This window comes from Melospiza melodia, chromosome 6 (genome assembly GCF_035770615.1).
Source record: "Melospiza melodia melodia isolate bMelMel2 chromosome 6, bMelMel2.pri, whole genome shotgun sequence".
Taxonomy (NCBI): domain Eukaryota; kingdom Metazoa; phylum Chordata; class Aves; order Passeriformes; family Passerellidae; genus Melospiza; species Melospiza melodia.
This window is the reverse complement of record NC_086199.1, coordinates 3,698,739-3,725,966: the sequence shown is the minus strand read 5'-3', so window position 1 is coordinate 3,725,966 and position 27,228 is coordinate 3,698,739. Positions and strand designations below refer to the sequence as shown.

Genomic DNA, 27,228 nt, shown 5'->3' with positions numbered 1-27,228 from the left:
GCAAGAACAACAAGGACAAAAAAGCCTGATCTTCACAAACACCATATTCACACTGCAGGTTTTCTGGGCAAAGCACTGGAAGGTTTTATTAGGGGGAAAATTTCCATCCAAACCCCCAACTTTCCTATGGATTTCTCCTTGTAAACACCAAATGCAGTTGAAAAAAGCTCCTCACATTGCTGACTGCACACCCAGTGCCAACTACAACTCTGAAAAACCCCTCAGGACACACTAACACAAGGCAGAAGCCAAAAAAAAAAAAGGGAAAAAAAATCAACAACAATAAAAACCCCACACCTCTGGCAAAGCATTCCTCTTCCCTGGCATCCCAGCTCTCTGTCCATGGAGTTTTCCTCCTCCAGAAAGGACACTGACAATTAGCAAGGACTGAGCACTGAGTGGGAGTTAACCACACTCAACCACTTGTTATTTCTGGAAGGGCTTGGTGGCTCCTTTGGGCTCCATCTCCAGCACCATTTCCATCCCCTCTGCACTGCCAGGGCAAGGCAGAGCAGACAGAGAGCTGCTTCAAAGGCATTCCAGGGATTCTGCTGGGGAAAGTACTGCCATGGAAGGCTCCCTGCACTCATGGAGTTTGTTCTGGAGCATGGCAAGGCTCCAAGCTCACAGAGAGGAGGGCTGGGAAGCTCCAGAGCAGGGCTGGGTTTGACTCTGGCAGCTGTGGAAGCATCTGATTTCCTGAAAGCCCACTCCCCTTGGAGCAGCAACTGCTCCTGACCCAGCTCCCAACAGCTCCAAAATGCCTCTTGCAGCAAAGGGAGAGGCAGCAAGGGTTAGAGAGGGATTGGAAGGCAAACAGAAGGCATGTGGCTGCTGAAGGAGAGCTCTCTGCTCCAGTGGCCAGCCCGGGGCAAGGGGCAGAATGCCAAAACCGTGGGGCAGAGCTGAGGAGATAAATGCTCTGTAAGAACCAAACTCCTAAGGCTGGGTCCCTCCCCAGCTTGTTCACCTGCATCAGGTGCTCAGATAACCTGATTTTGGGGGAGACAACCCCAAACACAGCTGCACCCAGCACAGCCAGGAAATCCATCCCACAGAGGTGCTGGGTGACAGAATGCACCCCCAAGCCCAACACAGACCCCTCCACTCTGAGGGCTCCCACCCAGCAACGTTTTGAACGTGTTTTACACTAAACACACACCCACCCTTCAGTAAAGCACAGTTGCCTTGGCTGCTTCCTACATTTTGCACAGGAAGAAGTGCCACAGCTTTGCCAGGCTTTTGTATAAAAGCACTCACCATGAAGGGAGAGATGCAGCAGCAGTTCTGTGCTGAGCCTCAGGAAGGTCAAAGCCCTGCTGCCCAACCATACCAGACATGACAAAGCAAAAGGGAACAAAATAAACTGAAAGATTTGGAATTCAAGGTTATCAGCTGCATCCAGAGATGATGGGATGGCACACGTGGCTGTGGTGGGACAGGAGGAGGGGAAATCACAGAGGGACAACAAAACAAAAACTGCTGATTTTATAGGGCTTCTGCTGAAAGGTAAGTGCCAAGTGTCCTTCTGGAAGTGTTTTACATTTATTAATTTGTTTCCTGATTTATGAAGTGCAAGAGAACCTTTCTTCATATCACAGTGCAACAAATTCCTTGTGTTAAGGAAGCTCCACAGAGTGATGCTATTTATAGCCTTCATTGTTGTGCATATGCAATGAGAACACATCAAAGGTTGCAGAAATTAACCTTGGACCACACAATCTGTAACAGACTCAGCATTCAAAATAAAAACAAGCAGAAGCAGAGTTGAAAGCAGGTTGCCCTTCTGAAACTCAAGACTGAAAGAAACTGGTGATGAATTCAGGGTTTCACTGCACACTGCATTCTCCAGGAGTCAGAAGGTGTTTTCATTATTAAGAACACATCCCAAACAAAAGACTCAAAGCAACTCCAACTGGATTTGATCCTTTTTTGTGAAAGATACCAGAAGCAGACACAGGTTTCAGGTCACATCACTTGGAAACTTCTATCTTAGAGACCAAAAAGTCCAGGAATAAACATGAGAACTGGTGCAGTGTTAAGTCACCACAGAGATATTTAACAACAAAGAAAAACTGAAAGGTTTTTTTTTTCAGTTTGTGAGAGAAAGGAGAAACAGGGTTGCAAGCAAGGGCAGGGCAGAGATCAAGAGTACAACACAAAATACCAAATTTGACTTTGCACCATTTTTAAAGAGGGGAGGTAAGGGTGATGATGAGGGCAAAAGCCCAGGCGTTAATCTGAACAAGAGCATTGGCAGGAGGGGGATTAGAGAGCTTCATAAAAATTGTGAGGATTGGCTCATCCCAGTTTCAGAATCCAAACCAGATAGGCTCATTGCAGGCCAAGAAACAGGATTTATAAACCTCTTGAAAGGCAACAATAGGAGATAATAAACATGTGGCACATTGGAGGGGGCACTGCAGGGGAGAAAGGGAAGGAGAATGATCACAGCCTCTCCAGGGCTCCTATTCTGACTCCAATATAAAGGTGCTTTGCAAGCAAAGAGGATTAATGTGACACACAGAAAAAGGGGGAAGAGGGAATAGTTCAATATGCCAGACTAACCTCAAGGTTCTCAAAAAAAGCCATCTTTTTAGAGCAATCTACTATATCTTCCTCACATGGACTTCAGAGAGCACAAAGAGATTTACTGGCTAAGAGAGATTGGCAGAGGAATGGGAAAACAGACAAAGGAGCTGGCTTAGCAGGAGACAGCCCCAGGTGATGCTGAATAAGAAAATACCAGCCTGGAAACCAAAGACATGCCTCAAGAATCAGCCCTGGGAACATCTGACTTTGTTAAAAACGACCTCAGCACTAATTCTGCACCCACAGAAACAGAGGCAGCTCCAAAACAGCAGAGACACAAAGCTCAGAGTAACAGAAACTGAGGAGGTTTGGAAATGCAGGCAGTGATGCATCAGCAAGAGAGACACCAGCAAATTTTGGGAGTAACTGAGGTGAACTGGCCACCACAGAGACATCCATGAAATAAGAAGTGGAGGTGATGAAGAAGCCCTCCAGGCAGAGCAGTCCAGAGCACAGCACACACTTTTAGCCAGGACTGAGAACAATCTGTGAGGGGCATCTCACTGAGAACAGCAGCAATTGCTACTCAGGAAGCTGCTAAACAACACTTGGGTCACTCAGCAAAACCACAGGTGAGGGTTACAACCCCCTCTTACAGAATGCAGAAGAGCTGAACCACTGAAAATGAGCAGCAGTCCTTAGGCAGAACGGAAATAAAGGAACAGAAACCCAAATGAGTCTATAAACTGTCATGAATGTTCAGCCTGGGAATGAAAAGAAGGTTCCTAACTGCACAGCAAGATCTGTCATCTTCAGTAATGGCTTGATCTACAGGAGGAGAGAAGAAAAGATGCAAGAAAAGATGTAAATGTTTTTAGGCTGGACTAAGTTCACAAAAGGGGTTGTAAGATGCTGCTTGGGAAAGCAAGGAGCTGGGTGACCCAGGAAGTCTTTTCCAGCACTAAATTACCATGAGACTAACATAGCAAGTATATGCTGTCTACACAACCACAAAGAACAAAGGTTAAAAGTTTGCTTTAAACCCACACAGCCTTTGGAAACCAAAAAGCTGGCGCTCTTCCTCCAGACTGAGGAAGTTTAAGAGCCTTGGTTTCAGAAAAAGAGTTTTAAAAAAAAAAATACACATTTATTTTGCAGTAGTTTGAACTCCAACAAACTGGCATGTCCTTGCATTTGCATGAGGACAAGTTGTTCTGCATGGTGTTCCTATAAGGAGGCACAGTGAGAGGCGTTCACTTAATTGTCACACAAGCACAAGTGTTTGAAACCAATCGTGCATTTCTCCTTAATAAGAGACTCAGGAGAGTGAGCAATGCAAAATGTGAGCTCAAACTAATCTAATTACTTAGTCCATAGTAAGACAAACCACAACAATGACTGCCAGCATTTCCACTTGCTTTAAGCTGCCTGCATGTTTTAAAGCCTACTCTGATGAGCCTTTCACCAATTAAGTTTTACTTCAAAGTCATGTTTCCCAAACTAATTTACAGCTGTTGCTAGAAAACCCAAGGATTTCTGCAAGTACCCTACCAGCTGCAGTGAATCTGCAGCTGTCATGATCAAATAAAAACGTCAAAGAACATTTCTGCCCTTAAGCCATTACAACCTAAACACCACCTGAAAGTCAGAATTTCGTGCAAATATTTGAGTGACAGCACAAGACAATGGGAGAGGACAAGGAGAAGGCGAAAACCAGTGCTGAGGCTGAGCTGCAGGCGGTGTGTTCATACCGTTTGACCTGATGGAAGGTGGAGGATGTGGAATTCAGCGGTTCCCTGTGGAGGCCAGCTCTGCAGGAACTCTTCATGGTAAGGCCCTCTCCAGGCTAAGGCACGTCCTCGTCACAGCCAGTCCATCCTGGGCTACACCCCAGGCTCCCCCATCAGCTCTGCCTGCCCCACACTCAGCTTCACCGTGTCTCTGCCACCTAAAAACTGAACAACAGAGAGCTGCGTGAGGAGGCGACAAGCGCAGATGATCAGGACATGGATATTCCCATGAGAGAGAACAGATATAAATATAAATATATACAAACACAAACATGCTATGCATGCATAGATAGAAAAGATACATATTCAGATTTAAAACAACATCATCATGCCAAGTGTTGCAGCTGGAGTTCCTGAACACCACCAAACACAAATGAGCACGCCCCACCACAGCCTGTCTGCACACACGGAGTTTTTTCACCTTTTATCCAACTGCAGCTCTACCTTGGCACCTCCCACGGAACACGCTGTCTTCCCAGCTCCATGTAAACAGGACGCACAAGATCTCTCTGCTTGTTAGCACCACATCAGGCTTTGGAGGGAAGTAGCTGCTAGCAGTGAGATTTGAGGCTGCCAGGAGTTACGTTAGCGCTCTAATCAAAATAACGTGGTGGATTTTAGAAAAGGACAGAAAACATGTCACCACGCAGCCTCCAAGTCTTGTGAAAACTGCCCTGTCTTTGCATCACATGCAGATAAGGCAGATTACACCAGAACAAAGCTGTTCTGCAGTATCTCTTGTTCTCCCTGGGCTGCTGCCTTCTCCACCTTGTCCTTGGAGCAGACACCCTTACCGGCGCGTTAACGCACTTTGATGGAGAAACAACAACAACCTTCGAGCTGGAACATGAAAGGGAAGAGTGACACAGCAAAAGAGCCCTGGAAAACCTCAAATACTCCAGCCTGAGCTGCCAGCAGATTGTTTTAGAGACCGTTTGCTTCCTCTCTAGAGGCCTGTGCACAATGATGCCGTAATAAAGGAATGCCATTTGAGGATGCTAACTATGGAGCTGTGTCCCCAGGGAGATGTGATTTAGTGCAGCAGGTTGTTCTCTCCTTTTCAGCAGCTCTGCCCAGCATTCCTACTGCTGTCCTAGCCCTGCTTTTGCAGAGATTGAGCCTCTCACATCACCCCCTTCCCGATGCCTCCCACACAGAAGAGCCCCCACTGCGCCCAGCCCAGCCCTGCTTCACCGGTGTAGTTCACAATCAATGCTCCCACTAAACATCCCTGGCCTGGAAAACCTGCTCTAGGTAGCCACACTTGCCAGGAAAATGATGAAGGATGGACCTTCCAGGCAGGAAAAACAGAAACAGAAGCTGGTTTAGATCCACCTGACTTGATGTCTGCTACAGCAATTCCACGGTTCGTTTAATGATGGCGAATAAGAGGTTAAGAGTTTGCCTACATTTGAGTAGCAGGAGCCTAAAATAATATATAAAATATTATATAAACACATTCCAGTCTTCACGAAGAAATCTCTGCTGAGCTCTACACAAGGCTAAGAAACATGTGGGGTGGAGGAGATGGAGGCAGAGCAGGAGGAGGAGGAGAGCATGTCCTCTACCCCAGGGACTCAGGGAGACCAGCAATGAGGCTGCCACAATCAGCAACAGCAGAAATTGAAGCTTTGTAGCTCAACACCTTTTTCATCAGACTATCCAGAGTCTCTAACAAGGACCTACCTCTATGAGTGAAACCTAGGCACAAAACCAGGTGTTTCTGATGTTCTCATGCTGTAAAGATACACATTCACAAACAGTAATTCACAGAGAAGTAAAAAGCATATGCCCGGTGCTTTAGGAAAACCAAACACAAAATCATTACTTTCCCACGAACCATCACTAAAAGGCACTGAAATTCTGACTTTTCTCCAAGCTTTTGTCTGGCTTTACTAACACTAGCATTTCAAACTCAGCAGGAACTGTATCACAGAAGCATGATTATATCCACACCCAAATAAATGCAACCACACCATTGCAAGAATGCCACTCACTCTTCCAACAGCTTACACCCTCTCCATGGATCCCTGGTCAAGAATACCACATGTTTTGTCCTAGTCCTACTCCTCTGGAGATCAATGGAGAAGTAAAAGATAAAAAGCCAGACAAAGAATTGAAACTCAAAGATATCTTGTTTGCAGTAAAGAGCTCGAGAAGCAAAACCATCAAGAGAATTGGTTCAGGTCAGGAGCAGCCAGAACCCTGATCCAAGCACAGGCATTGTATGGTGGGATTTCGTGAGTTTAGGAAGGGACCAGCAACTACTAGAGGGAAGCAAAAGCTGACAAAATAGACACAGCCAAGTTCAGATGGGCACTGCAGCACAGACCCAACCACAGCTCCATACAAAGCATGCTTTTTCCCCCCCTCTGTAGCTGCTGGGCTATAGAAAAGAGCTGAAATAGACTATTAATGCCAGCAAGCTCCTGACAAATTCCTACTGTGTGAAGAGTAAAAAGCTGTGCTTGTGAATTAAAAAAAAAGGAAAAGAGAAAAAAAAAAAACCCCAGCATTTAAGCTAGCAGATATACTTACTGCTTTTTAACTACCACTGTTTCTGTACCAAGGCTGATCCTTAGCAGAAGGAGCTGCAGCCGATTTAAGTTTTGCACAGAGTCAGGTACAGCCCAAAAAACTGCAATACAGATGCACAGAGAAACAAAACAGAAGAGGAAGTTAAAACCCTAATGGTGTTCTTCTCCCTCTCTGAAACCACCCCCAAACATATGCCTTTCTGCACAAGATGTGGGAAGGACTCTGCTTTTGGCAGCAGAAAGCAACACATCCTCTCAGCCACAGACCGAGCCCAGGGAACGGGCCCGCAAAATTCCCTCTCTTATCACCAGGTCTGAGCACTGCTGCAGCCTACAAAAACAAATGTATCAACTCAACCAGGCTGCACTCAAGGTCTCCCCATCTGTGTAGCAATTCACCACAGCTTCTGATATTTTGATTAGTGCAAGTGTGTTTTAGCTGTAGCAACAGTAACTGATCAACAAAGCAGTTCAAAGGGTGGGCACATCCTCTCAGAAAATTTATTTCTTGAAAGGAGGCCCTGGCCTCGGGGCTGGAGCTGAGCAACAATCACCCTGCGGGTAAAAACATGTGTAAAAACACATCTGACCACCCCACCTCCATGCAGGGCAAGCTTTGGGATGTTCCATGGGGATGTCACTCTGGATCAGCCGGGCAAAGAGCATCAGCACGCTCAGGATGCAGAAGGAAGCAGCAGCAAGTGATTCAGAGCAGAACTCAGAGGAGTTAGTAACAAAAACAATCATTAGGATGGGAAAAGTCAGGGCTGAGGCTTTATAACAAGATAAGGGTATTTGTTTTCTTGCAAGAACCAGTTCCATGTCCATTCTCCCACCATGGAGCTCAATCCTAGGTTGTTATTATACGATCCTTGTCTCCAAAAGAGTAATTCACCAGACATGCAATTCTGCCATCCCCCAGCCAAGTCATCCCTCAGGACCCCTCTGACAGCACCAGACTCTCCTGACCAAGAGGCTTTGCCTCAAGCTCTTCCCCCATCCCAACTTTCCCACAGCAGCTCCCAGGCCAGGTGTGACATGAGGAGATTGACACACAGGTCCTCACCCTCTCAAACCCCTAACCATTGCTTTTAACCATTCTTCAGGTAATATCTGCATATTTAAAGCACCTGAAGAACTGCTTTTTAACCCCAAAGGAGCCATCACAGGCATCATGTGCCTTGTGAAACCTTGTGTGCTCAGCCTCCCCTCTGTTTGATGGTCCATCTGATCTAAGGGCAATGAAATTGCCACAGGGGCTCCAGCTGGAATTAGTGTGGGGGAGTTTGCTGTGCCTTCTCCCACACCAACACCAGCTGATGGCACTTCTGCCAAGCACCAGGAACCAGAGCTGCCAAAGCAGCAGGAGCTGGCTACCACTGCCCTGTGCTCATTTCCTCACCAAATTCACTCCAGCCCTTCCTTCCCAAAGCTCCTCCAAGCTCCCATCCTTGGATCCCACCAGACAGAGCAGCAATTCAAATGAAAACTGAAGATTCCCATGTAAGCAGAGGCCACAAAGACAATGAGGGGTCTGGAGCACCTCTCTTGTGAGGAAAGAGTCCAGGAGCTGAGCCTGTTCAGTCTTTCACACCTTCCCCTGTCTGATTTCTCACCTGAAGCCTCCCAAGGAGCTGGACCAGGACAGAACTAACCCAAATTGCTCCCTGAACCCACCTACCCCTGACCTGGCAGGAACCCACAAAGCCCAGCAGGACAAGGCCCTCAGAAACTCAATCCACACCTGGAATCATGCTGGGAAATGTGTGGTTTTTATGTCCTTTTAGTGGACAGAAACACTTCTGAATGCACAGTGGGCAAAGTGCAGAGTGTTTCAGAAGCAGGGAAATGAGCATGTAGGGCTCCAAGGCAACATTTGACTCCTCACTGCTGTCAAACAGCTCTCCTGGCTGTACTGATAAGCATGTGAAATGCTTATTCCAATGAAGCACTACAGGGAGAACCTGTTTTCCTCCCAAGATCACGTCAGGAAAGAATGAAAGGCTCCACATTTGTGGCTCACATGCTTCCTCACTAGGTGGGGTAAGAGTTGGAAGCACTAAGTCGTCCCCTCAAAAGGAAAATCTCAGAAAGGAAAAAGAAAATAAAGACAAGCTCTGCTGCACCCTCTTAGCCCTGCATGAGTATTGGGAAAAATAATATTACAAGTGTTTCCCTTGTTTGACTATTCCTGAAAGGCTTCAGCTGCCTTGCACAATCTGGGTAAGGACATCGCTTGCTGCTCAGCTGGGAAGAAGTTAAGAACTGGCTCATTAGATTTGTTCTGCTTGATCCAAGAGGAAAACAAAACCAGTCCATCCCTCCCTGGGCAGTGCTGCTGCAGCTCTGGTGACAAACACACGGGGCTCACACATCATTCTGCTTTCTAGAAAGCTGCCTTGGCACCCCTTGGCACTGTCACGTGCCCTGAATGACAGAGTGGGGGTGGCAGAGCCCCTGTGAGAGTGGCTGTGGCTGCTGCACCCTCAGCTCATGGGGCACTGGCAAAAACCCGCCCTGAACACCCCCACATGAGCCACATCTGAATTATTCAGCCTCTCAAAGTCCATCTGCTTTGCCATGCAGATTATGAACTCATGAAAGCTCCGTGAAAGGCCACTTTCTTGGGGGGGAGAGGAAGGAGAAAGCTTCCAGAAGCTTTCCTATTATAGAAGCAATAGAGCTGGTTCCAAATATAGTAGAGCAGCACTCCCAGAGCTCTGGAGACGTGGTGCCCTGGTTTTGGGAGGCTGAGGTCTCGCTGGATTGCTCCTGCACATGCAAAGATGGGTGGAGAGGGCTGCAAGATGCAGAACTGACGTGAAAAGGGAGTTTCAGGACAAACACCAGAGGCAGAAACCCAGACTGGCTCTGTGAAAGATCAGCCTGAACACCAGGACAGAGCCAACCTGCCCCACTTTAGAGAAAGCCAGTAAAAACCAGCAAGAAGAATCCCATATTTTTTCAAGAACACAACATAAGCTCGCTTTAAAAAATCCTTATTATTATTATCATTATTACTATTATTATTATTATAACCCCAACAATCATTTGATCAGCCTGTCTTGCCTGTGGTAGCAGGGATCCAGGCTGGAGAGGTGCACTTGACTCACTCTGGCATGCAGCAGAGGGTGGATTTGTTTTTGTTGTGACAGCTCATAAAGTGACCATCACATGCCCTGCCCCACAGAAATTCCTCACCACTCACCAGGAACAGTTTGTTAGTGACCTATTTTAATTCCTCAAGTTTCCCTCTCCTGTTTCAGGGCAGATTTTGTAATACAACAGAAATAAACTCAGTTGCAAAAGTGTATCTTTGCGTATCTCTGCATCTGTGTACTCCAGCACAGGACTGGACTTGTGATTGGCAAATAGTAACAAAGTAAAATGTCACCAGGACAGCAAAAATCTCATGCAGGACCCCACACAGGGAAGAAGGCCCCCTAAACCATGGCACAAAATGCACAGGAATAATTGATCCTGCACATCTCTCCATGGGGTATGAAACGGCTTCTAAAACAGCAGAAAAAACCTAAAGCTGATTTCTAAATATCCATCAAATAAATAAATACAGTTCCTTCTTTAGAACTCTGCCAACAAGGAAAACCCCACACAGGTGACTCAATGCTAAGCACTAATTTCATCAGCTTTAAAACTCAATTCACTGAATGAAATATGGCTTTCCCAGGTTTCTGTGGCTCTCACTTGGTTGGAACCAGCCCTTGGGTTGCCAATTCTCCTTTCTGAGACCCCCCATATTCCCTGATACAGGTCCAGATCTACACAGTGTAGCAGAACAAGAGGTAATTTATTTTTATTTACTTACATAGAATTTTACCCTTTAACCAAAAGATTATTATGTGCATTTCTCTGTCCTATACCACTGTGGACACTTTTTCAGCAGTGACAGAGGCACAAAAGACCCCCAAAAAAACACTCCCCAAAAAACCCCAAGCAAACCAAACCCACTCAAATGACTCAAAGCAGAACATGCAGTTTCCTCCACATGGATTCATTCCAGTCCACTGCAGGGCTGAGAGGTTCCAAAATCCATTAGGCATCTCTAAAGTGTCCAGATTTTTTCCTAAGGGTCTCCAAATCCAAATACAGCAAACCTTACTCAGCAGCACAAACACTAGATTAAATATAACAGTACCAAAAAAAAAGAGCTTTAAGAAGTAACTGTGCCATTACTTGCAAATATTTGGATAGGTTGGATAAGGCCTTAAGCAACCTGGTCTAGTGGGAGAAGTTCCTGCACATGGCAGGAGGTTGGCAGGAGATGATTTTTAAGGTCTCTTCCAACCCTTAAACATTCTATGATTTCATGATTTCTGTCATTCAAAATGCCCAAATTTTTCCTATCATATTCCCAAATCCACTCTGTTCTCACATAAAAGCATTTTTCAGTATTTTTAGTATCAAGGTCTCATGAATTGTCACAAAACCTTAAACCTTTTCAAACTTTTGTCTGAAGTAGGGCACTGCTGGTGCCCCAACGTCACATTTTCACAGAGAAACATCTTCCACCTTGCAAGGACAGTGCAAAAATGCTGAACTCAGAAATCCCCAATTTACAGGTCAGCAGTTTACAGAAAAGTCTGCTCTGCACTTAGGGAAAAGAGCTCTCCAAGTGTCCCCAACTTCAGGACAGATTTCATGCAGAAACAAGTTCAAACTATTTTTCACAGCACATTTTGGAACAAAGTGCCTCATTACATCTGCAAACTTGCACCAGAACAGATTCCTCAGGAACATCTAAAAACAACCCACCCACCCGCCCACAAACAGGACACACCACCACCCTCAGCCTCTGAATAAGCTTGGGATTCACTGGGCTTTCCAGCTGTGTCTTAAAAACAAAGCAGAAAAGCTCCTGAAGAACAGGTTACAATCTAAGACCAAAAAAAAATTTAAAAAAAAAGAAAATTAAAAAAATAAATTAAAACCACTAATTAATGTCAGGTTTTAAAAGAGCTTCTACTGCACCCAGGCCCTTTCAAAACTGCTCCTCGTGTCCCACCACAGGTACCCACTGAGGAAACATTTAAGAAAGGGTGAAAAACACCTGACAGAGAGAAAATGAGGGAAAACCCCACCAAGGCCAGGGAAGGATAAGGAGAGCTCCACAGCAGAGCAGGTCCTGCCCCACAGTGAAACTGGAGAGAAGATGTTTGGTTTTATGCTTGTTTCTCACTATTATTTTACTATTCTAGCCATCAATAAATGTTATTTTTTTTTTGTTTTGTCCACAACAACAATCAGCAATCTCATGAACTTTATCTTGACCTTTAAGCTGTCTTGGCAGTGCTTCTGTGACCTCTCCAACTCCAGTCCCTGGGTGGCAACAACCTCCTGTGGCCACCCTGTCAGGGTGTCTGTCCCTGCACAGGAGTCACCCACTGCAATCACTCACAGCTTATTGTTAATGTCAGTCTCAGGAGGGACAGGAATGCTCCTCCTTGCATGGAGAGTGGCCATTCCCAGTGTGTCCCTCTTTTATTCACTTCTGACTTCTTGGGAGAGGTGCTGCAGAGCCCACTGGGATCCCTGGAATTCAGATTTCTGAGTCTCTGAGCTCTCTGAACACATCCTGCTTCACAGAACCCTTGAGAGGTTCAGGTTGGGAGGGACCTCAGATCCATCCAGTTTCAACCCTGGTCCAGGGCAGGGACACCTCCCTCTGTCCCAGGTTATCCCAAGCCCATCCAGCCTGGCCTTGGGCATTGCCAGGGATGGGGCAGGCACAGCTGCTCTGGGCACCCTGTGGGGGACAATCCCATCCCTCCTGTTTGAGGCAGCCCTGACTCAGCTGTGACTGTGAGCACACACAGCTCCCTCTTCATCCACCACAACTCCAATGTCCTCCTCTGCAGGGCTGTCCTCAGTGACTTCTCCCAGTCTGTACTGACACCTGGCACTGCCCTGACCCAGGAGCAGCACCTGGACCTGCAGAACTTGATGAGGTTCCTCAGCAGAACCTTGCACCTGAACTTGATGAGGTTTCTCATTTTCTCATTTCCATGAAGGCCACACAACCTTCTTATGTTCTCATACAATTCCTGGACATGGTGACACAGCTCCTCAGTGAATGAGGACACACCTTCTGCAGAGGTGTGAGGACTTCTCCCAGTCTGAACTGACACCTGGCACTGCCCTGACCCAAGAGCAGCACCTGGACTTGCTGAACTTTATGAGGTTCCCCATTCCCATGAAGGCCACACAACCTTCTCACATTCTCATGCAATTCCTGGACATGGTGACACAGCCCCTCAGTGAATGAGGACACACCTTCTGCAGAGGTGACTCTCAGCCCCAGTTTCCTGCACAGGGAGCAGCCACCCTTTACAACCAGAGGTCTCCAGAGCTCCACTGCCACCAGGCCTCTTTGGGAGGGACCCTCTGCCATCCTTGGGGCTGCCAGGAATGAGCACCAGCAGCACCCCTCCTACAGCTCCAGGCCTGCAGTGTGAGGTCATGCAAGGAAAAGGAAAGAAACGGGACACCAGGGTGTGACAGGCAGCAAGACAAAGCTGGAACCCTCACCAGGAACAGCAGAACAGCACAGCAAGGCAGAGGAGACCCACAACAGCACCTGGCACAACATCACAAACCCAGGGGAGCCCTGGACATCCCTGAGCCAAAGCAGGCACCTGCAGAGCTCATCCAACACAGACACAGCAGCAGGAGCAGAACAGGGCATGGCTGAGCAGAGCTGGGCTCACACAAACACAGGTGAACGATCCCAAAGCAGCACCAGGGTATTTCCCACCCTAAACTGCTGTGCAGCTTGTAAAAAAGCACAGAACCCCTTTAAAGGGACCAGAAAGGACTCGGAGCAGCCAAAGCACAGACATGAGCCCTTTGGCCATGACGTGCCACAAGATGAAATCAGAAGGCAGCCACTACAAATCCTTCCCAGACAAGGCATCGCCTGGGCTTACAGAAATTCTCAGCATTGTACACAAAACATCTGCTGAACCAACTCTGCTTCACAAAACTCAGAGATTTTGGCTGGTAAACTGCAGTAGAGACCAACATTAAATTCAATATCTTATTTCATTATGATTATTTCAAAGGACTGTTCAAAATCTAAGCTAATCTGGAAACCTACCAATTCCACAGATCTTTAATTTTTTATTAGTTCTATTTTTAAAGATTTTTTTCCCCACTAATAACTCAAGAATTATTGAAGTAAAAAACAGTTTGATATTTTCAGAGCTTTGTAGTCAATACACCTAGCAACTGACACAATTAAAGTTTCAGAAATCCTAAGCATGGCACGAATTCCACTGTAATTCATTCTTAAGGAAAAAAAGAAAGGCCCCAAAATAGCTTTGAAATTTCAGTAAAGGACAACTTCTGCACGTTTATGAACTCTGACAACTTCTGCTTTCTGCCTTTCCCTTTTCACATTTCCTCTTCAAAATTCAAAATTCAGTGGCACATACCTAGAAGAGGACACCAGAAATAATTCTGGTGCAATCCTTTCCATGTTAATAACCACTTTGGAAGCATGAACTTTTCTAAAGTCCACTGGAAACATCAGAATCAGGTTTGTTTTACAAGACTTGAATTTTTTATTTTTTTTTTAATGAAAAAACACAGAAAACATAAAATCCTAGAATGGTTTGGGTTGGAAGGGACCTTCATGATCACCTTGTTCTAATACCCTGCCATGGCAGGGACACCTTCCACTGTCCCAGGGTGCTCCAAGCCCTCTCCAGTCTGACCCTGGGCACTTCCAGGGATCCAGGGGCAGCCACAGCTGCTCTGGGCACCCTGTGCCAGGGCCTCACCACCCTCACAGAGAAGAATTTCCTCCCAATATCTAATTTAAATCTATCTTTTCTTATTTTAAAACTGTTCCCCTTTGTCCCACCCCCTATCTGCTCACATAAAAAATCACATTCCCTCTTTTTCCCAAGTCCCCTCCAGCCCTGGAAGGGGCTCCAAGGTCTCCCCAGAACTTTCTCTTCTCCAGGTGAACACTCCAAACCTGGCTCCAGAGCAGAGGTGCTCCAGTCCTCAGAGCATCTTTGTGGCCTCTGCTCTAACAGGTCCAAAAAACAACTTTATAATAAAGACAGGAAAAGGAAAAAATACCTACATTGCTCTCTAACCCAATATTCCCATTGCTCCCTCCAGCACAAACAGTATTTTCCCCTCTTGGACAAAATGGAGAAAATATGAATAAACCCCACCAAATCTCTAAGAAGTGAAGCAGAAAATGAGGAGCCCACAGCTGTGGTTTAGAAGGGATGGTTTGAGTGAGGCAGATTTGGAGCTTTGGGGATTGTGACCCTGCTGTGGAAACCCTCAGCACTTCACAAACCAAATGTGCCACTCCAGAGCTCCCACTCATCCCCCTGGCCTTCAACAACCAATTCTCTGCCAAAAGCCAGCTGCAGTTTGCCAGCCCAAGCCCTGAATTACCAAAGCAATCACCAATCTTGAGCCCTCACCCTTTGACATCTCTCACCAATTCTCTATGAGCTTGCAGGAAATCATCTCAAACAGCTCCCTCAAGAAAATAAGTTTCAAGCTTTAGTTTTTTCCATCCCAAGCCATCCCTGCACTATTTCATAGCTCTGATAATTATACCACTGACTAAACCTCCAACTGGGAATAGCTGTTTTTATCATCACTATTAAAAACAGTCCCTCACGCTGTTAGGAATCTGGAAATTCACTGGAGCTGCATCCCACCCTTCAGCCTCTCAAAACACCACAGAGCAATGAAAGTCTGTGCTGAAACCAGAGGATCCCTGTGCTGAGCAGCTCCTGCATTTCTGGGGACTGGAACTGCTTCCTCAGTGAACCATGGAGGCTTGGATATTGATTTTAGCAGGGCAAGGGGCACCAGAGCTCTGAAAGTCAAAATTTTCCATATTGGACTGGGAAAGTTTAGTTACTTTTAAAAATGCAGCAGTGACATGCATGCTAAAAAGCTCCTCACATTCACCTAGTTTTGTAGTTTTTATGCTTTTTTTTAAAAAGTAAAAAGATCATCTGCAGTTTTCCTTTCCTAAAAGCACATTATCTTTGTTTTTACACCTTGGCCAGAATAGTGACTGACAGTTCTCAGGGAAGTAGCAAGATGCAGAAAAACAAGAGTTGAAAGAAAAGTGGATTTAAAAAACAGTTTTTAATTATCTGAAGGTACAGTTGCCAAGCAGACAGCAAAGAGGCTGTGCATCATTTACAGATGGGAAAATTCCCCCAGGTTGATTTCACAGCCAATTACAGTGGATTAACCTATTAGGAGGAATGAAATAGATATATATATTTCTTGGTGGATGCAAGTTTCAACAGCTTGAAAAATCATTGCCACTGGTACTTTGATACATAGGATCAGCAATCTGTTTTATCACACTTCAAGTCATCACCATCCATAAACACACCCTAGAAAAAAAACCTCACCCTCTTTTTTTAATGCATCTTCTGTCATTATTTCCTTCTCAGAGAACAGCATCTCTCTTGGCTCCCCACTTTGGGTATCACTTCATACATCAATATTTCTTTTATTGCTGTTAAAGAGAAACATCTAACACCTTCAAGCTGTTTTACACACACCTTTGCACACACATACATTATTGTATCTGCCAGATGCCACTGCACAAGGTATTTGTCAAACAGAAAAGCACCAAAGCACTGATTTTCAGCTTTCCAGGATCCCTCTGCTAAATCCTGGGTGTGCCTACTTTTGTTTGGTATCAAGTTCCTCCTGCTGGCTCTGCTGCAAGAGCAAACTACAGGGATAGTTAAGTTTTTCCCCACCACCAAAAACATCTGTTCCTTTTCTGAGTTCTCCAGACTTCCTTCCCCTCGACTGTATCACAAAGCCTCTCTTTTCAGCAAGGCTGCCTTTCTGAGAGTCCATCACCACTATCTTCTAGTTCTGTGCAGAGCAGCTTGAATCACTGGGTCCTGCAGAGCTCCCAGTCCTTTCAGCTCGAGGCCAGGATCTGAATTCAAGCATCATGATTTACAGAGAGGGTTGTTAAACTCCTTCCCTGACTCTTTTCTTACCACTTCACAGTTTCCTGTCCTGGGAGGCAACCAAACTGCTACAAGAAATGCCAGTTTCTGTTAAATGTCCTCAATTCCTGTGACACTGAACATTTAAAACAATTGTGTTCCTTCCAAATCTTGTACTATAACAGCTTTTACCCACAAAGTGCAGAGATGAGCAAAAATTACTTTAGCACCAAGGAGTGTGAGTTGGTTATTTGCTGCATGTCACAGCATTTCTAGTTAACATTCAGCCTTGGCACGACCCACCAGCACAATGCCACCCCTCAAAACCCCACTGTTCAACCTAAAGGCACTGGGTTTTTTTAATCTTTTTTTTTTTTATTTTAAGGGTGCATCAGCTGCTCACTGAAAGTGGGAATGCTTCATTTAGCACACACACACTTGTTAAACTGCTCACAGCATGCAAATAAAACACTGCATTGTGCAAAAGTCATTCAGTCTCCCCATCCGTAGATACGAGCAATGGAACCGAGGCCAGGAAAGAGAAACTTGGAACAACTTGCAAATATTTCAGTCCCTTATTCCCAGTATTCACATCCCAGGCTAAAGCCCACAGCCCTGTCATGCTGAGGGGTGACCATGTTTAAGAATCTGCCCTGTGCAGTGGGTGGGACAAGGACCATTATCTGTCTTGCCCCTGGACTGCACCCTGTTATTTGTAGTTATTACTGCAAACTGCCTTTTTTTCCAGACAATGGTTGTGTTATTGTAGGTACCTTCATGCCTTGCCAAAGCACATACACACAGCAATTCAGAACAATCAGCCTTGTTTTCATGGGAGCAAAGGTTGCAGCCAAATGAAATGGGTGGAGATCACATTAAACAATCTTGGAATCTGCTAATAGGATATAGGAAAATGTGACCATGATGCAGATGCGGAGTTCCCCTTTCACCTTCCAAAGTTATGGATAAAATAAAAGCTTTGGAAAACCAATTAAACTGTTTGAACAACATTAAGCAAGTCAAAGTATTCTCAGGGTGCTTACAAGACCACTGAGAGGTTCTTTAAAATGAAAAGAAAGCAGTGCCCTTTCAAAGCTCTGAAACCAGAGAGCATTTCCCCACCCCAGAAACAATGATCTCCTCCACCACCTGTTTTAAAGATATAAGAAACCTGCAAGTCCTCTGCTTCTCCATGGTGAAGAGAAGCTCATCAAGACAATTGTTCCTGTCTCAGGGACAAAATCAGCCCCTCCTCTAAGTGGGGAATTTGCACACTGAGGCACCTTGGTTGGTCAGCTGTAACCTGCATTCCCCTTGTTTGCTTTTGAGATGTGCATTAGTCAGCTTTCTCCTCCACAAATCTGACTGTGCCTCTGCATGATCGTGCACTGAAGTCATGTCCTTGAGAGTGTGACATCAGTCTGTTGCCATGGCAATGCACAGGGCAGTCCAAAATTCAGTATTATGGCATCACTGCAGGATCAGACAGCAGAACAAGCCAACGCCTGAGAGCTGGTTAATGCAGCACGAACAGCCAAGACATTTCAATCGAAATGTTAAAGTGGAACTGCACTTCAGCACAATATTCTTTATAAATATGCCTGGAAGCCTCAAGAAAGACAATCCAGAAGGTCACTGAATTGGAGAAACAGGCAAACCATCATGCATCACTAAAAAGAAGGGCAATATGTTTCCAAGGATGGCCACCAAGTATGAAGAAAGCTCAGCTCAGCTCTCTGAATAGAAACCACCATCTGTTCCTAAGGCAGCACCAGAGCTGCCTGAAGACATCATCATCCACAGAGAAACAGGCATGGTCCCTCAGCACCCCAAACCAAGTGCTAGCTTGCACCCAGTTTTTGTGGAAATCAGAGGCTGGAGGATCACAGCACTGTCAGCCCTTTCAGAGGGACAGCATTACCTAAGACACAGCTCTTCAATTCCAAGCTTTGAAGCAAAGATCAGCACATCATTAACCCAACCTGTAACAAAGCTATGGAGTTAAAAAAGGGTGGTACCTTCCAAGAGTTGTTATTCCATGTAGGGTTAGACATTACACTTCTGTGGGTTCCTTACACACTCAGGAGAATGGCATTTCTGGAGAGCAAAAGGGAAGGAAAAAGGAAATTAGTGACACAGTAAAGGTATTAACAACCACTACCCAGCTCCTGAAACCCAAAAGATCCAGTTTGCCCAGTCAAAGGGCACATGGGAACAACAATCCATGCATTGCTGATGTGGGGAACCACCACTTCAAGATCTTCAGTGCTGACTGATCAAGTACACCCCAAGACCAGCCCAGTGGCTGGGCAGAAGCCAACTTGGCACCAGGAGAGCACAGATAGCAGAGAGGAGGGACAGCCAAGCCCCAAGAAACCACACTGGACCCTTTCTTTACCTGTTCCTCTGTTCCCATCAAGCACACGTGTTTTGGGGTCGGGGTGTGGGTTCCCAGTGGCTGTGGTGACACCCAGACTCCCCAAGCCCCTGGAGTGCCGGGGCTGCTGCACGTCAGCTTCCACGTAACGCGGCCGCTCCCCGCACGCCTGGCTGGTTTCATTTCGCCTCCTTCCGCTTTCCCTTATTAATCCACACCTCCCCAACAGCTCAGACAACACTTCCTCCTGCAGAGCTGACCTCCAGCCCTGCCATAACCCCAGGTGCACCCACAGTTTCTTCACAGTGCCATTAAGGAGGCACATTTCATGTTCTGAACACGGATGCAGCCCTCGCCCACTCGGAACCCCTCCGCCCATGTCCCTGGCAGTAATTACCCCATCCCTCGTTATCTAACACCCAGCATAAGCCTCGGGGCTGGGAACCTCTGTTTGTTTGGCTCTGCAGTGTCACACACCCCAGTGGTGTTGTATAAATAAATTCCACAACCTGTTTGAGCCTGAGCTCGATGGAGACTTGAATTATCCCCGTTTCCAAGCGCCTGCTGCAAATACCTTCGCTCGCTTACGCAATCGGCCACCAAGGCAGCTCCAGGGCCAAACACCACGACAGCCCACTGCTCCCACGGGCCACAACTGCACAGAAAACAACCTAAATCCCTCTGCTTTTAAATACAAATTGCAGATTATAAAGGGATGAGACAGGCAGAAGCAGACAGCTCTCGGAAATGCGCCTCTGCCCGTCACCTGAAGGACAAGTTCCCCGTGCCGGTGTCACCTCTCGGCCACCACAGCACCCAGGCTTTGCCACAAGCCTCAACACTCAGCAGGTTACCCAGCCACAAGTCTGAAGTACCAGGGAGGATGAGATTCTGGAAGCAATTTTGAGCCAAATGGATTTCAGAGTAAAATAAAGCCAGCAGGCTTCATCTCCATGGAGCTGCTGCAACACAACACAGGCTGAGCAAGTCACTCAGGGCAGAGGTCTTTCCTATTAAGTACCTAGTAAATTCAGATTAAAGTCACACAACTTTTCCCCCCTCCCTCATATAAAAATCAGATGTTATCCAGCCTGAGGAATCAATCCAGCTTCTGCAATAAGGAAAACCTGCTCACAGCTACATGACACCACACACAATCCATGGGATTGTGGCCCTTCAGGTACTCATTAAAAACTTTTTCCCTAAGAAAGTCTCCAGTAACAATTTGTCTTCCATTCATTTTCTGCAGTGAGGATGGACGGTGACTAAGTACTGGATATGGAAGCACATGAGGAGTCCCAGTGCAGCCAGGCCAGGCCATAAACACACCAGTGTAATCCCATGGACACTCCCCAAGTGCCCACCTGCTCCCATGTGCTGATTCCAACATCACAGGGGCCACCAAACACCAGGAAGAGAGAAAGGAAGAGAGAAAGGAAGAGAGAAAGGAAGAGAGAAAGGAAGAGAGAAAGGAAGAGAGAAAGGAAGAGAGAAAGGAAGAGAGAAAGGAAGAGAGAAAGGAAGAGAGAAAGGAAGAGAGAAAGGAAGAGAGAAAGGAAGAGAGAAAGGAAGAGAGAAAGGAAGAGAGAAAGGAAGAGAGAAAGGAAGAGAGAAAGGAAGAGAGAAAGGAAGAGAGAAAGGAAGAGAGAAAGGAAGAGAGAAAGGAAGAGAGAAAGGAAGAGAGAAAGGAAGAGAGAAAGGAAGAGAGAAAGGAAGAGAGAAAGGAAGAGAGAAAGGAAGAGAGAAAGGAAGAGAGAAAGGAAGAGAGAAAGGAAGAGAGAAAGGAAGAGAGAAAGGAAGAGAGAAAGGAAGAGAGAAAGGAAGAGAGAAAGGAAGAGAGAAAGGAAGAGAGAAAGGAAGAGAGAAAGGAAGAGAGAAAGGAAGAGAGAAAGGAAGAGAGAAAGGAAGAGAGAAAGGAAGAGAGAAAGGAAGAGAGAAAGGAAGAGAGAAAGGAAGAGAGAAAGGAAGAGAGAAAGGAAGAGAGAAAGGAAGAGAGAAAGGAAGAGAGAAAGGAAGAGAGAAAGGAAGAGAGAAAGGAAGAGAGAAAGGAAGAGAGAAAGGAAGAGAGAAAGGAAGAGAGAAAGGAAGAGAGAAAGGAAGAGAGAAAGGAAGAGAGAAAGGAAGAGAGAAAGGAAGAGAGAAAGGAAGAGAGAAAGGAAGAGAGAAAGGAAGAGAGAAAGGAAGAGAGAAAGGAAGAGAGAAAGGAAGAGAGAAAGGAAGAGAGAAAGGAAGAGAGAAAGGAAGAGAGAAAGGAAGAGAGAAAGGAAGAGAGAAAGGAAGAGAGAAAGGAAGAGAGAAAGGAAGAGAGAAAGGAAGAGAGAAAGGAAGCACTGGGGCACCCCATGGCCACTAAAAGGCAAACAGAAGCCAGAGAAGAGCCAAGGCTGGGTGAATGTGGTGTTGTTCACAGGTCTGCTCACTCTCAGGAAGGAGCTGGGCTTTGCTGATGCTTCCTGACTACCCACCTGTCCATAGGTGAGTCCCTTCCCACCTGGATTACCCTGGGAGCAGCTTGAAAGATATCACAGCCCATTTTTTTTGCTTATTTTCCCTACAAAGTCAAGGCAGTCAACCTCTTAAAAAAGCAGCATGGCACCTGTGCTCCCACATGAGACTCACATCCTAAAACTTTTTCCTAAACAAACCATGAGCAAAGAGCACTGTGAGTCAACATCCCCAGCAGGTGGGGGTCAGGCAGCCCTGCCAGGTAACACTCCAGGCCTGAACCTCATTTTATTTTGGGAATACTCAATCCAACCTGCCAGCTTCCTGTCCCTGCAACATCAGTGGCTAGAAAGGGATGCAGGAGTCTGATCAGATACAGACTCTCAGGAAAAATGTATTTTTCCCCAATACAAATAAAGAAATACTTCTTTTAAAAAGGAACATGATGCAGTTTATCTCATTAAATAAGTCACACTGTCCCTACATGGACCCACTACAGTACACAATGCACAGGTTGGTCTGCAAAGCATATTTGGGCTCTTCCCTCTGAAAGCCACCCTAAAAATGTAAGATTCAATTAAGGAGGCCTTGCATTCTTTGTTCCTTTGAAATTCACCACCACTTCACCTTATTTATTTCCCAGATCTTAGTGCTGCAGTTGGATCTACACCATCAATGCTATCAGCCAAGTTACCACCAACACAACCAAACCTCAACTTCCAAAACCGTTAACTTTCACAAAGTATATATTACATTTTCTTTCCCAAAACATTTAACCTGCTAACAAATACCTGCCTTAGAGCATTACCATCCTCCCATGGTCCTGGAGTGAGTTAGCAGGCTTGCAGCAAAGCACAGGGAGAGCCAAGCACGCTCTGCCCCTGGCCAAGAACAGACCCCCTTTGGGGCAGCGACACTCGAGGTCAATTTAATGGGAAAACAAACTACTTTTCCATTCAAGTCCAAAGCAGAGACAAAGAATTTTATGTGGCTCACATTGCACACTCAGCTGTCCTTTTAGGAAAGGATCAGATTTAATGGTTCTGTGGCAGTCCAGAAAAAATGAGCCTGAAGAGAGTTTAAGGTTTGGCTGGTTCTGCACTGTGCAAAGTCCAGGCACTTGTCTGGGGTGATCTTGTGGCCTTAAATAGGTACCTGAAAGTCATCATCATCATCAACAGCAGCTCCAGGTGTTTTATGAGGCCCTGGCACAGGGTGCCCAGAGAAGCTGGGGCTGCCCCTGGATCCCTGGCAGTGTCCAAGGCCAGGCTGGATGGGGTTGGAGCAGTCTGGGATAGTGGAAGGTGTCCCTGCCCATGGGAGGGGGTTGGAATGAGATGAGCTTGAAGGTCTCTCCCAGCCCAAACATTCTGGGATTTTATGATTTCCCAGGGTTCAGCTTGGAGTACAAATTCACTTTCACCCCATTTCAAAGAGAGGCAAGATCTGTCTCTCCCAATCTCTGCCTGATACCTCTCTTGTGCATCACATGGGCTGCATTTAACACCATTTCCACACCAGAGAACTAAAATGAGGCAAAGCTGCAACATGACCACCCTCACCACAGGGACTCGTATTTTGAAGCAGCAGAGATGTGCTCAGGCCCTTTCACTTGACTATTTCAGGGCTTAATGCAGACAGAGAAGTTAATTAACATGTATTGCTCTGGAAAGGAATATAATCCAAACCTTCACTGGTTTATATCTAAACCCTCTGAGACATCCAACGTCAAAGCTGAACAGATCTTCACCTGGCAAACATTTGGAGAGCCTTCAACTGAAGCTTCCAGGTATGGGAATGCAGTATTTTAGGATCTTTTTGCTACATCCACTGGGGACATACCTCTAACACAAAGCCCAGAGAATCATCATGACAGCTGCAAAAACAACTTTGTCCTGGCTAACATTCACATAACGAAATTACAGTTTCACTCCAGGGAAAAAGGAAAAAGCACTTAAGTTTTGTTTATATTGAAGTGCTGCGAGCCACGCCACTTATCTGCTATCAGAGCAGATTGCAGGGCTGCTCCAGTGATTATTCTGTAATGAAGTAACTGGAATTGGAAGGTACGCAATTAGTCCTGTCTCCTCCTCCTCTGCCACCTCCCTATCGAGAAGAAAACCAGCACAGACGTTATCACCTCTCCCTGGAGCTCTGCTACCCTCACCACTTAAAATACCCACAAAGCAAAGTAGGGCTGTCACTTACAAGCTGCTAACAAGCCTGGCTTGGCCCGGACTGGCAGCAAAGGTGATATTCTCAGCATCTCCCCAGGAGAAAGTTCCAGGGTTACCTCATGGGATGCTTTCTCAGGTACCCACACACGCATGTATATTAAGCTTAACATGCCTGCATTTGGCTACATTTTTAACTCCATAGCTTTGTTACAGGTTGGGTTAATGATGTGCTGATCTTTGCTTCAAAGCTTGGAATTGAAGAACTGTCCCTTTGAAAGGGCTGACAGTGCTGTGATCCTCCAGCCTCTGATTTCCACAAAAACTGGGTGCAAGCTGACACTTGGTTTGGGGTGCTGAGGCACCATGCCTGTTTCTCTGTGGATGATCTTTAATGTTTTATTAGCTCTATTTTTAAAGATTTTTCCCCCCACTAATAACTCAAGAATTATTGAAGTAAAAAATAGTTTGATATTTTCAGAGCTTTGTAGTCAATACACCTAGCAACTGACACAATTAAAGTTTCAGAAATCCTAAGCATGGCACGAATTCCACTGTAATTCATTCTTAAGAAAAAAAAGAAAGGCCTCAAAATAGCTTTGAAATTTCAGTAAAGGACAACTTCTGCACGTTTATGAACTGTGACAACTTCTGCCTTTCCCTTTTCACATTTCCTCTTCAAAATTCAGTGGCACAGACTGGCAGCAAAGGTGATATTCTCGGCATCTCCCCAGGAGAAATTTCCAGGGTTACCTCATGGGATGCTTTCTCAGGTACCCACACACACATATATATTAAGCTTAACATGCCTGCATTTAGCTATTTTAGTAAAAGCAAACCACTTTTTATTTGGAGAATAAAAAAAGCACTGCTGTTCCAAGTAGCTGTAGGTTAAAGCATCTCTCACTGATCCTCCTGGGCATGACCACTGGGAAGGGAATAGATTAAACTCAGGACACAGGTATCACTTGCTGGCACTCTGGGTAGTTTTACTGACTCATTTTACCTGGGTCATTTACCCTTCCTTCCCCTAAAGAGCTCTGCTTTGTGTCTGTGAAGTGGTAAATGCAACTTTCCCATAAGTGCAGCTAAGAGATGGAAGATGCAAAAAGGCCCCAGACAGCCCAGAGCCAAATGGGAACTCAGTGAATCCCTGATTCCAAACTGCAATTCTGCTAAAATACAATCTGACATTTACTCAGGCTCAAAAGCTCACTCATCTCTTCCCCTCCACCCCAGTGATACCCACTGGTCTAATTAAAGACAAGGCTTCTCTCAGCAGCCTCTGCCTTACATTTAACCCAGTAAAATCTCTATCTGTGACCCAAGGGGACAGCTAGGGTCCCTTGGGCATTGATATTTTATTTTAAGGATTTGGGCATTCCCCAAATCCTTAAAATAAAATATTAAAATAACCTTAAAACCACCATTAAAGCAACATCAACTAACTTGCTCTAGGTCCACTAGAGATGCATCAATTTTCACACAGTGAATTCACCCTATTGAGTGAATTTCTCTCAGGAAAATGTTGAGAAATAAGTGAAAATTAAGTTTTTCCCAATTTCTTGAAAACATTTTCCCAAAGACAATGGGCCACCCCTGCAGGATGCACTGGTGCTTTCACTTGGTAGGATTCAGCCAGGTCAGGGATGAAGATGTGTTAACCTCGTAAAATCCACACACAACCCTTTCCTTGCTCCATACATCTACTGATCCAAACAGGAAAAAAGGGCTGAAAAAAACCTTTTTAAGGCAAGAAGAGTGAGCAGCAGAGACATTTGCTACAAAGGTATGCAAACTACTGCCCTTTATCCTACAATTTACCCCGTGGCCTCCAGCTGACACATCAGCTGACACCATCTCGACAACCCCATAAGCAGCTAAAGCTGAACAAAGCAATCATTAGGAAAACTGGTTCAGTCCACGGCTGGTGGCATCCCCTGAATGTCCTCTCCATGACTCAGACTGCTCCGGGCTCCCATCCACAGCACAGGCTGCAGAGCTGCATTGCAAACACAATTCCCAGCAACTTCCACCAAAGTCACGTCTCCAACTCCTTCTGCTGAGAGACCAACTCCAAGTGAAATGTTTTATATTTTAATATGACTACATCTGCAGTCCTACTGCATCTAAAAAAAAAAAAATCCATGAGCACTTTAAGAGAAATACAGGGAGTTTTTTTTTTCCTTAACACATGGAAGATGGATTCATTGCTATCAGCAATCCTCCCACAGCCCCAGTTTCAGAAGGAGCTGCAGATTCACAGAGATTTCACCCACAAAAACAAGCACTCTCTGCATCACCTCATTCATCTGTTTATTAAGATAAAGTTACCTCATGAAAAAAAAAATAAAATGGTGGAGTGTTATCCTTCTTTAGAGAGGAATAAAGTGAAAAAATGCAAGGAACTAAAAGTCTGTCTGTCCCACACCTGCTGGCAAGCTCCTGATGGTCAAATTGAGGTGTATAAACCAATTTTCAGACAACAAGATTTCCTTAAGGGTGAGGTTTCTTCTAGAATTCCCTTCCCAAGTGCCTGACACTTGTCTCAAGGTACCAGGCCTTGCATGTTCTCACTGCTCAGCAGTGGATCCTCCTCTCCCCAGCACCAGGACACGTGCAGGAGGCCAAGGAGGGAATAGAAATTAACAGAATGAATAGAAAAATGAATAGAATAGAAAATGAATGAAAAAATGAATACAAAAAAGTCACAGTAGACATCATGGCAAAGCAGGAGGAAAAGGGGCAGTTCTGCATGTACATTTACAGGGAGCTTGTCTCAGCCTCAGCAGTCACAGAAGCTCTGAAGGCACAAAAACATCAAGAGACCCAACACCAGAGCAAAGGCTTCACCATGGGAAGGATTTTTAGACTTTGCAATAAAGGCGAGGCTCAGAACAAAGACCTCAATGAAGAGTTCCATAAATGAAAAGAGAACTGGGGTGCTCTGGAAACACATGAACATAATTAATCACAATCCAACACTGGCCACTACCATTTATACACAAGTCCTGCTTGAACCCAGGGTCCAAACTCTATTTTAAAACATAGCCTGCAGTATGACACATCTCAGAAAGGCAGACCACAGGCACAAACCATGAGCCTGTCTTTGAAGTTCAGATACACCAGAAAATTACTTCACCTCCCTAGATGCAGAGGGGATAGTGCTGCCTTTGATGCTGCAAGAAATTTTGGTCTCAAACTGCCCAAGGACCTCAAATTGGGTGTTGCAGCGTGGCAACACTCAAGCCTACACATACACACAAATATAATTATGCCTGGTCTAGACTTGGGGAGAGGGAAAAAAAAAAGAAAAAAAGAAAAAGTATTTTCAGTGATGTTAGCACGCAAAGAAAATAATAGCACATACAAAGAAACCTCTAGGGTGACTTA

General features: G+C 45.5%; 1 protein-coding gene across 22 annotated transcripts in view; it reads right to left on the bottom strand.

Moving 5' to 3' along the window:
- FBXO34 (F-box protein 34) overlaps positions 1-27,228 on the bottom strand; it is a 40,541-nt gene that overhangs the window by 6,678 nt on the left and 6,635 nt on the right. For 2 of the 22 annotated variants that reach the window (XM_063159668.1, XM_063159685.1), the window contains exons 2-5: positions 18,858-18,936; positions 6,861-6,960; positions 4,744-6,059; positions 4,284-4,487 (exon numbers count right to left, since the gene is read on the bottom strand). Coding sequence is in view for 5 of the 22 variants with exons in the window: in XM_063159685.1 (XP_063015755.1) it covers positions 4,284-4,360 (77 nt within the window). In the remaining 17 variants the exon portion in view is untranslated. The other 20 variants (XM_063159678.1, XM_063159687.1, XM_063159679.1 and 17 more) reach the window with 18 other exon arrangements.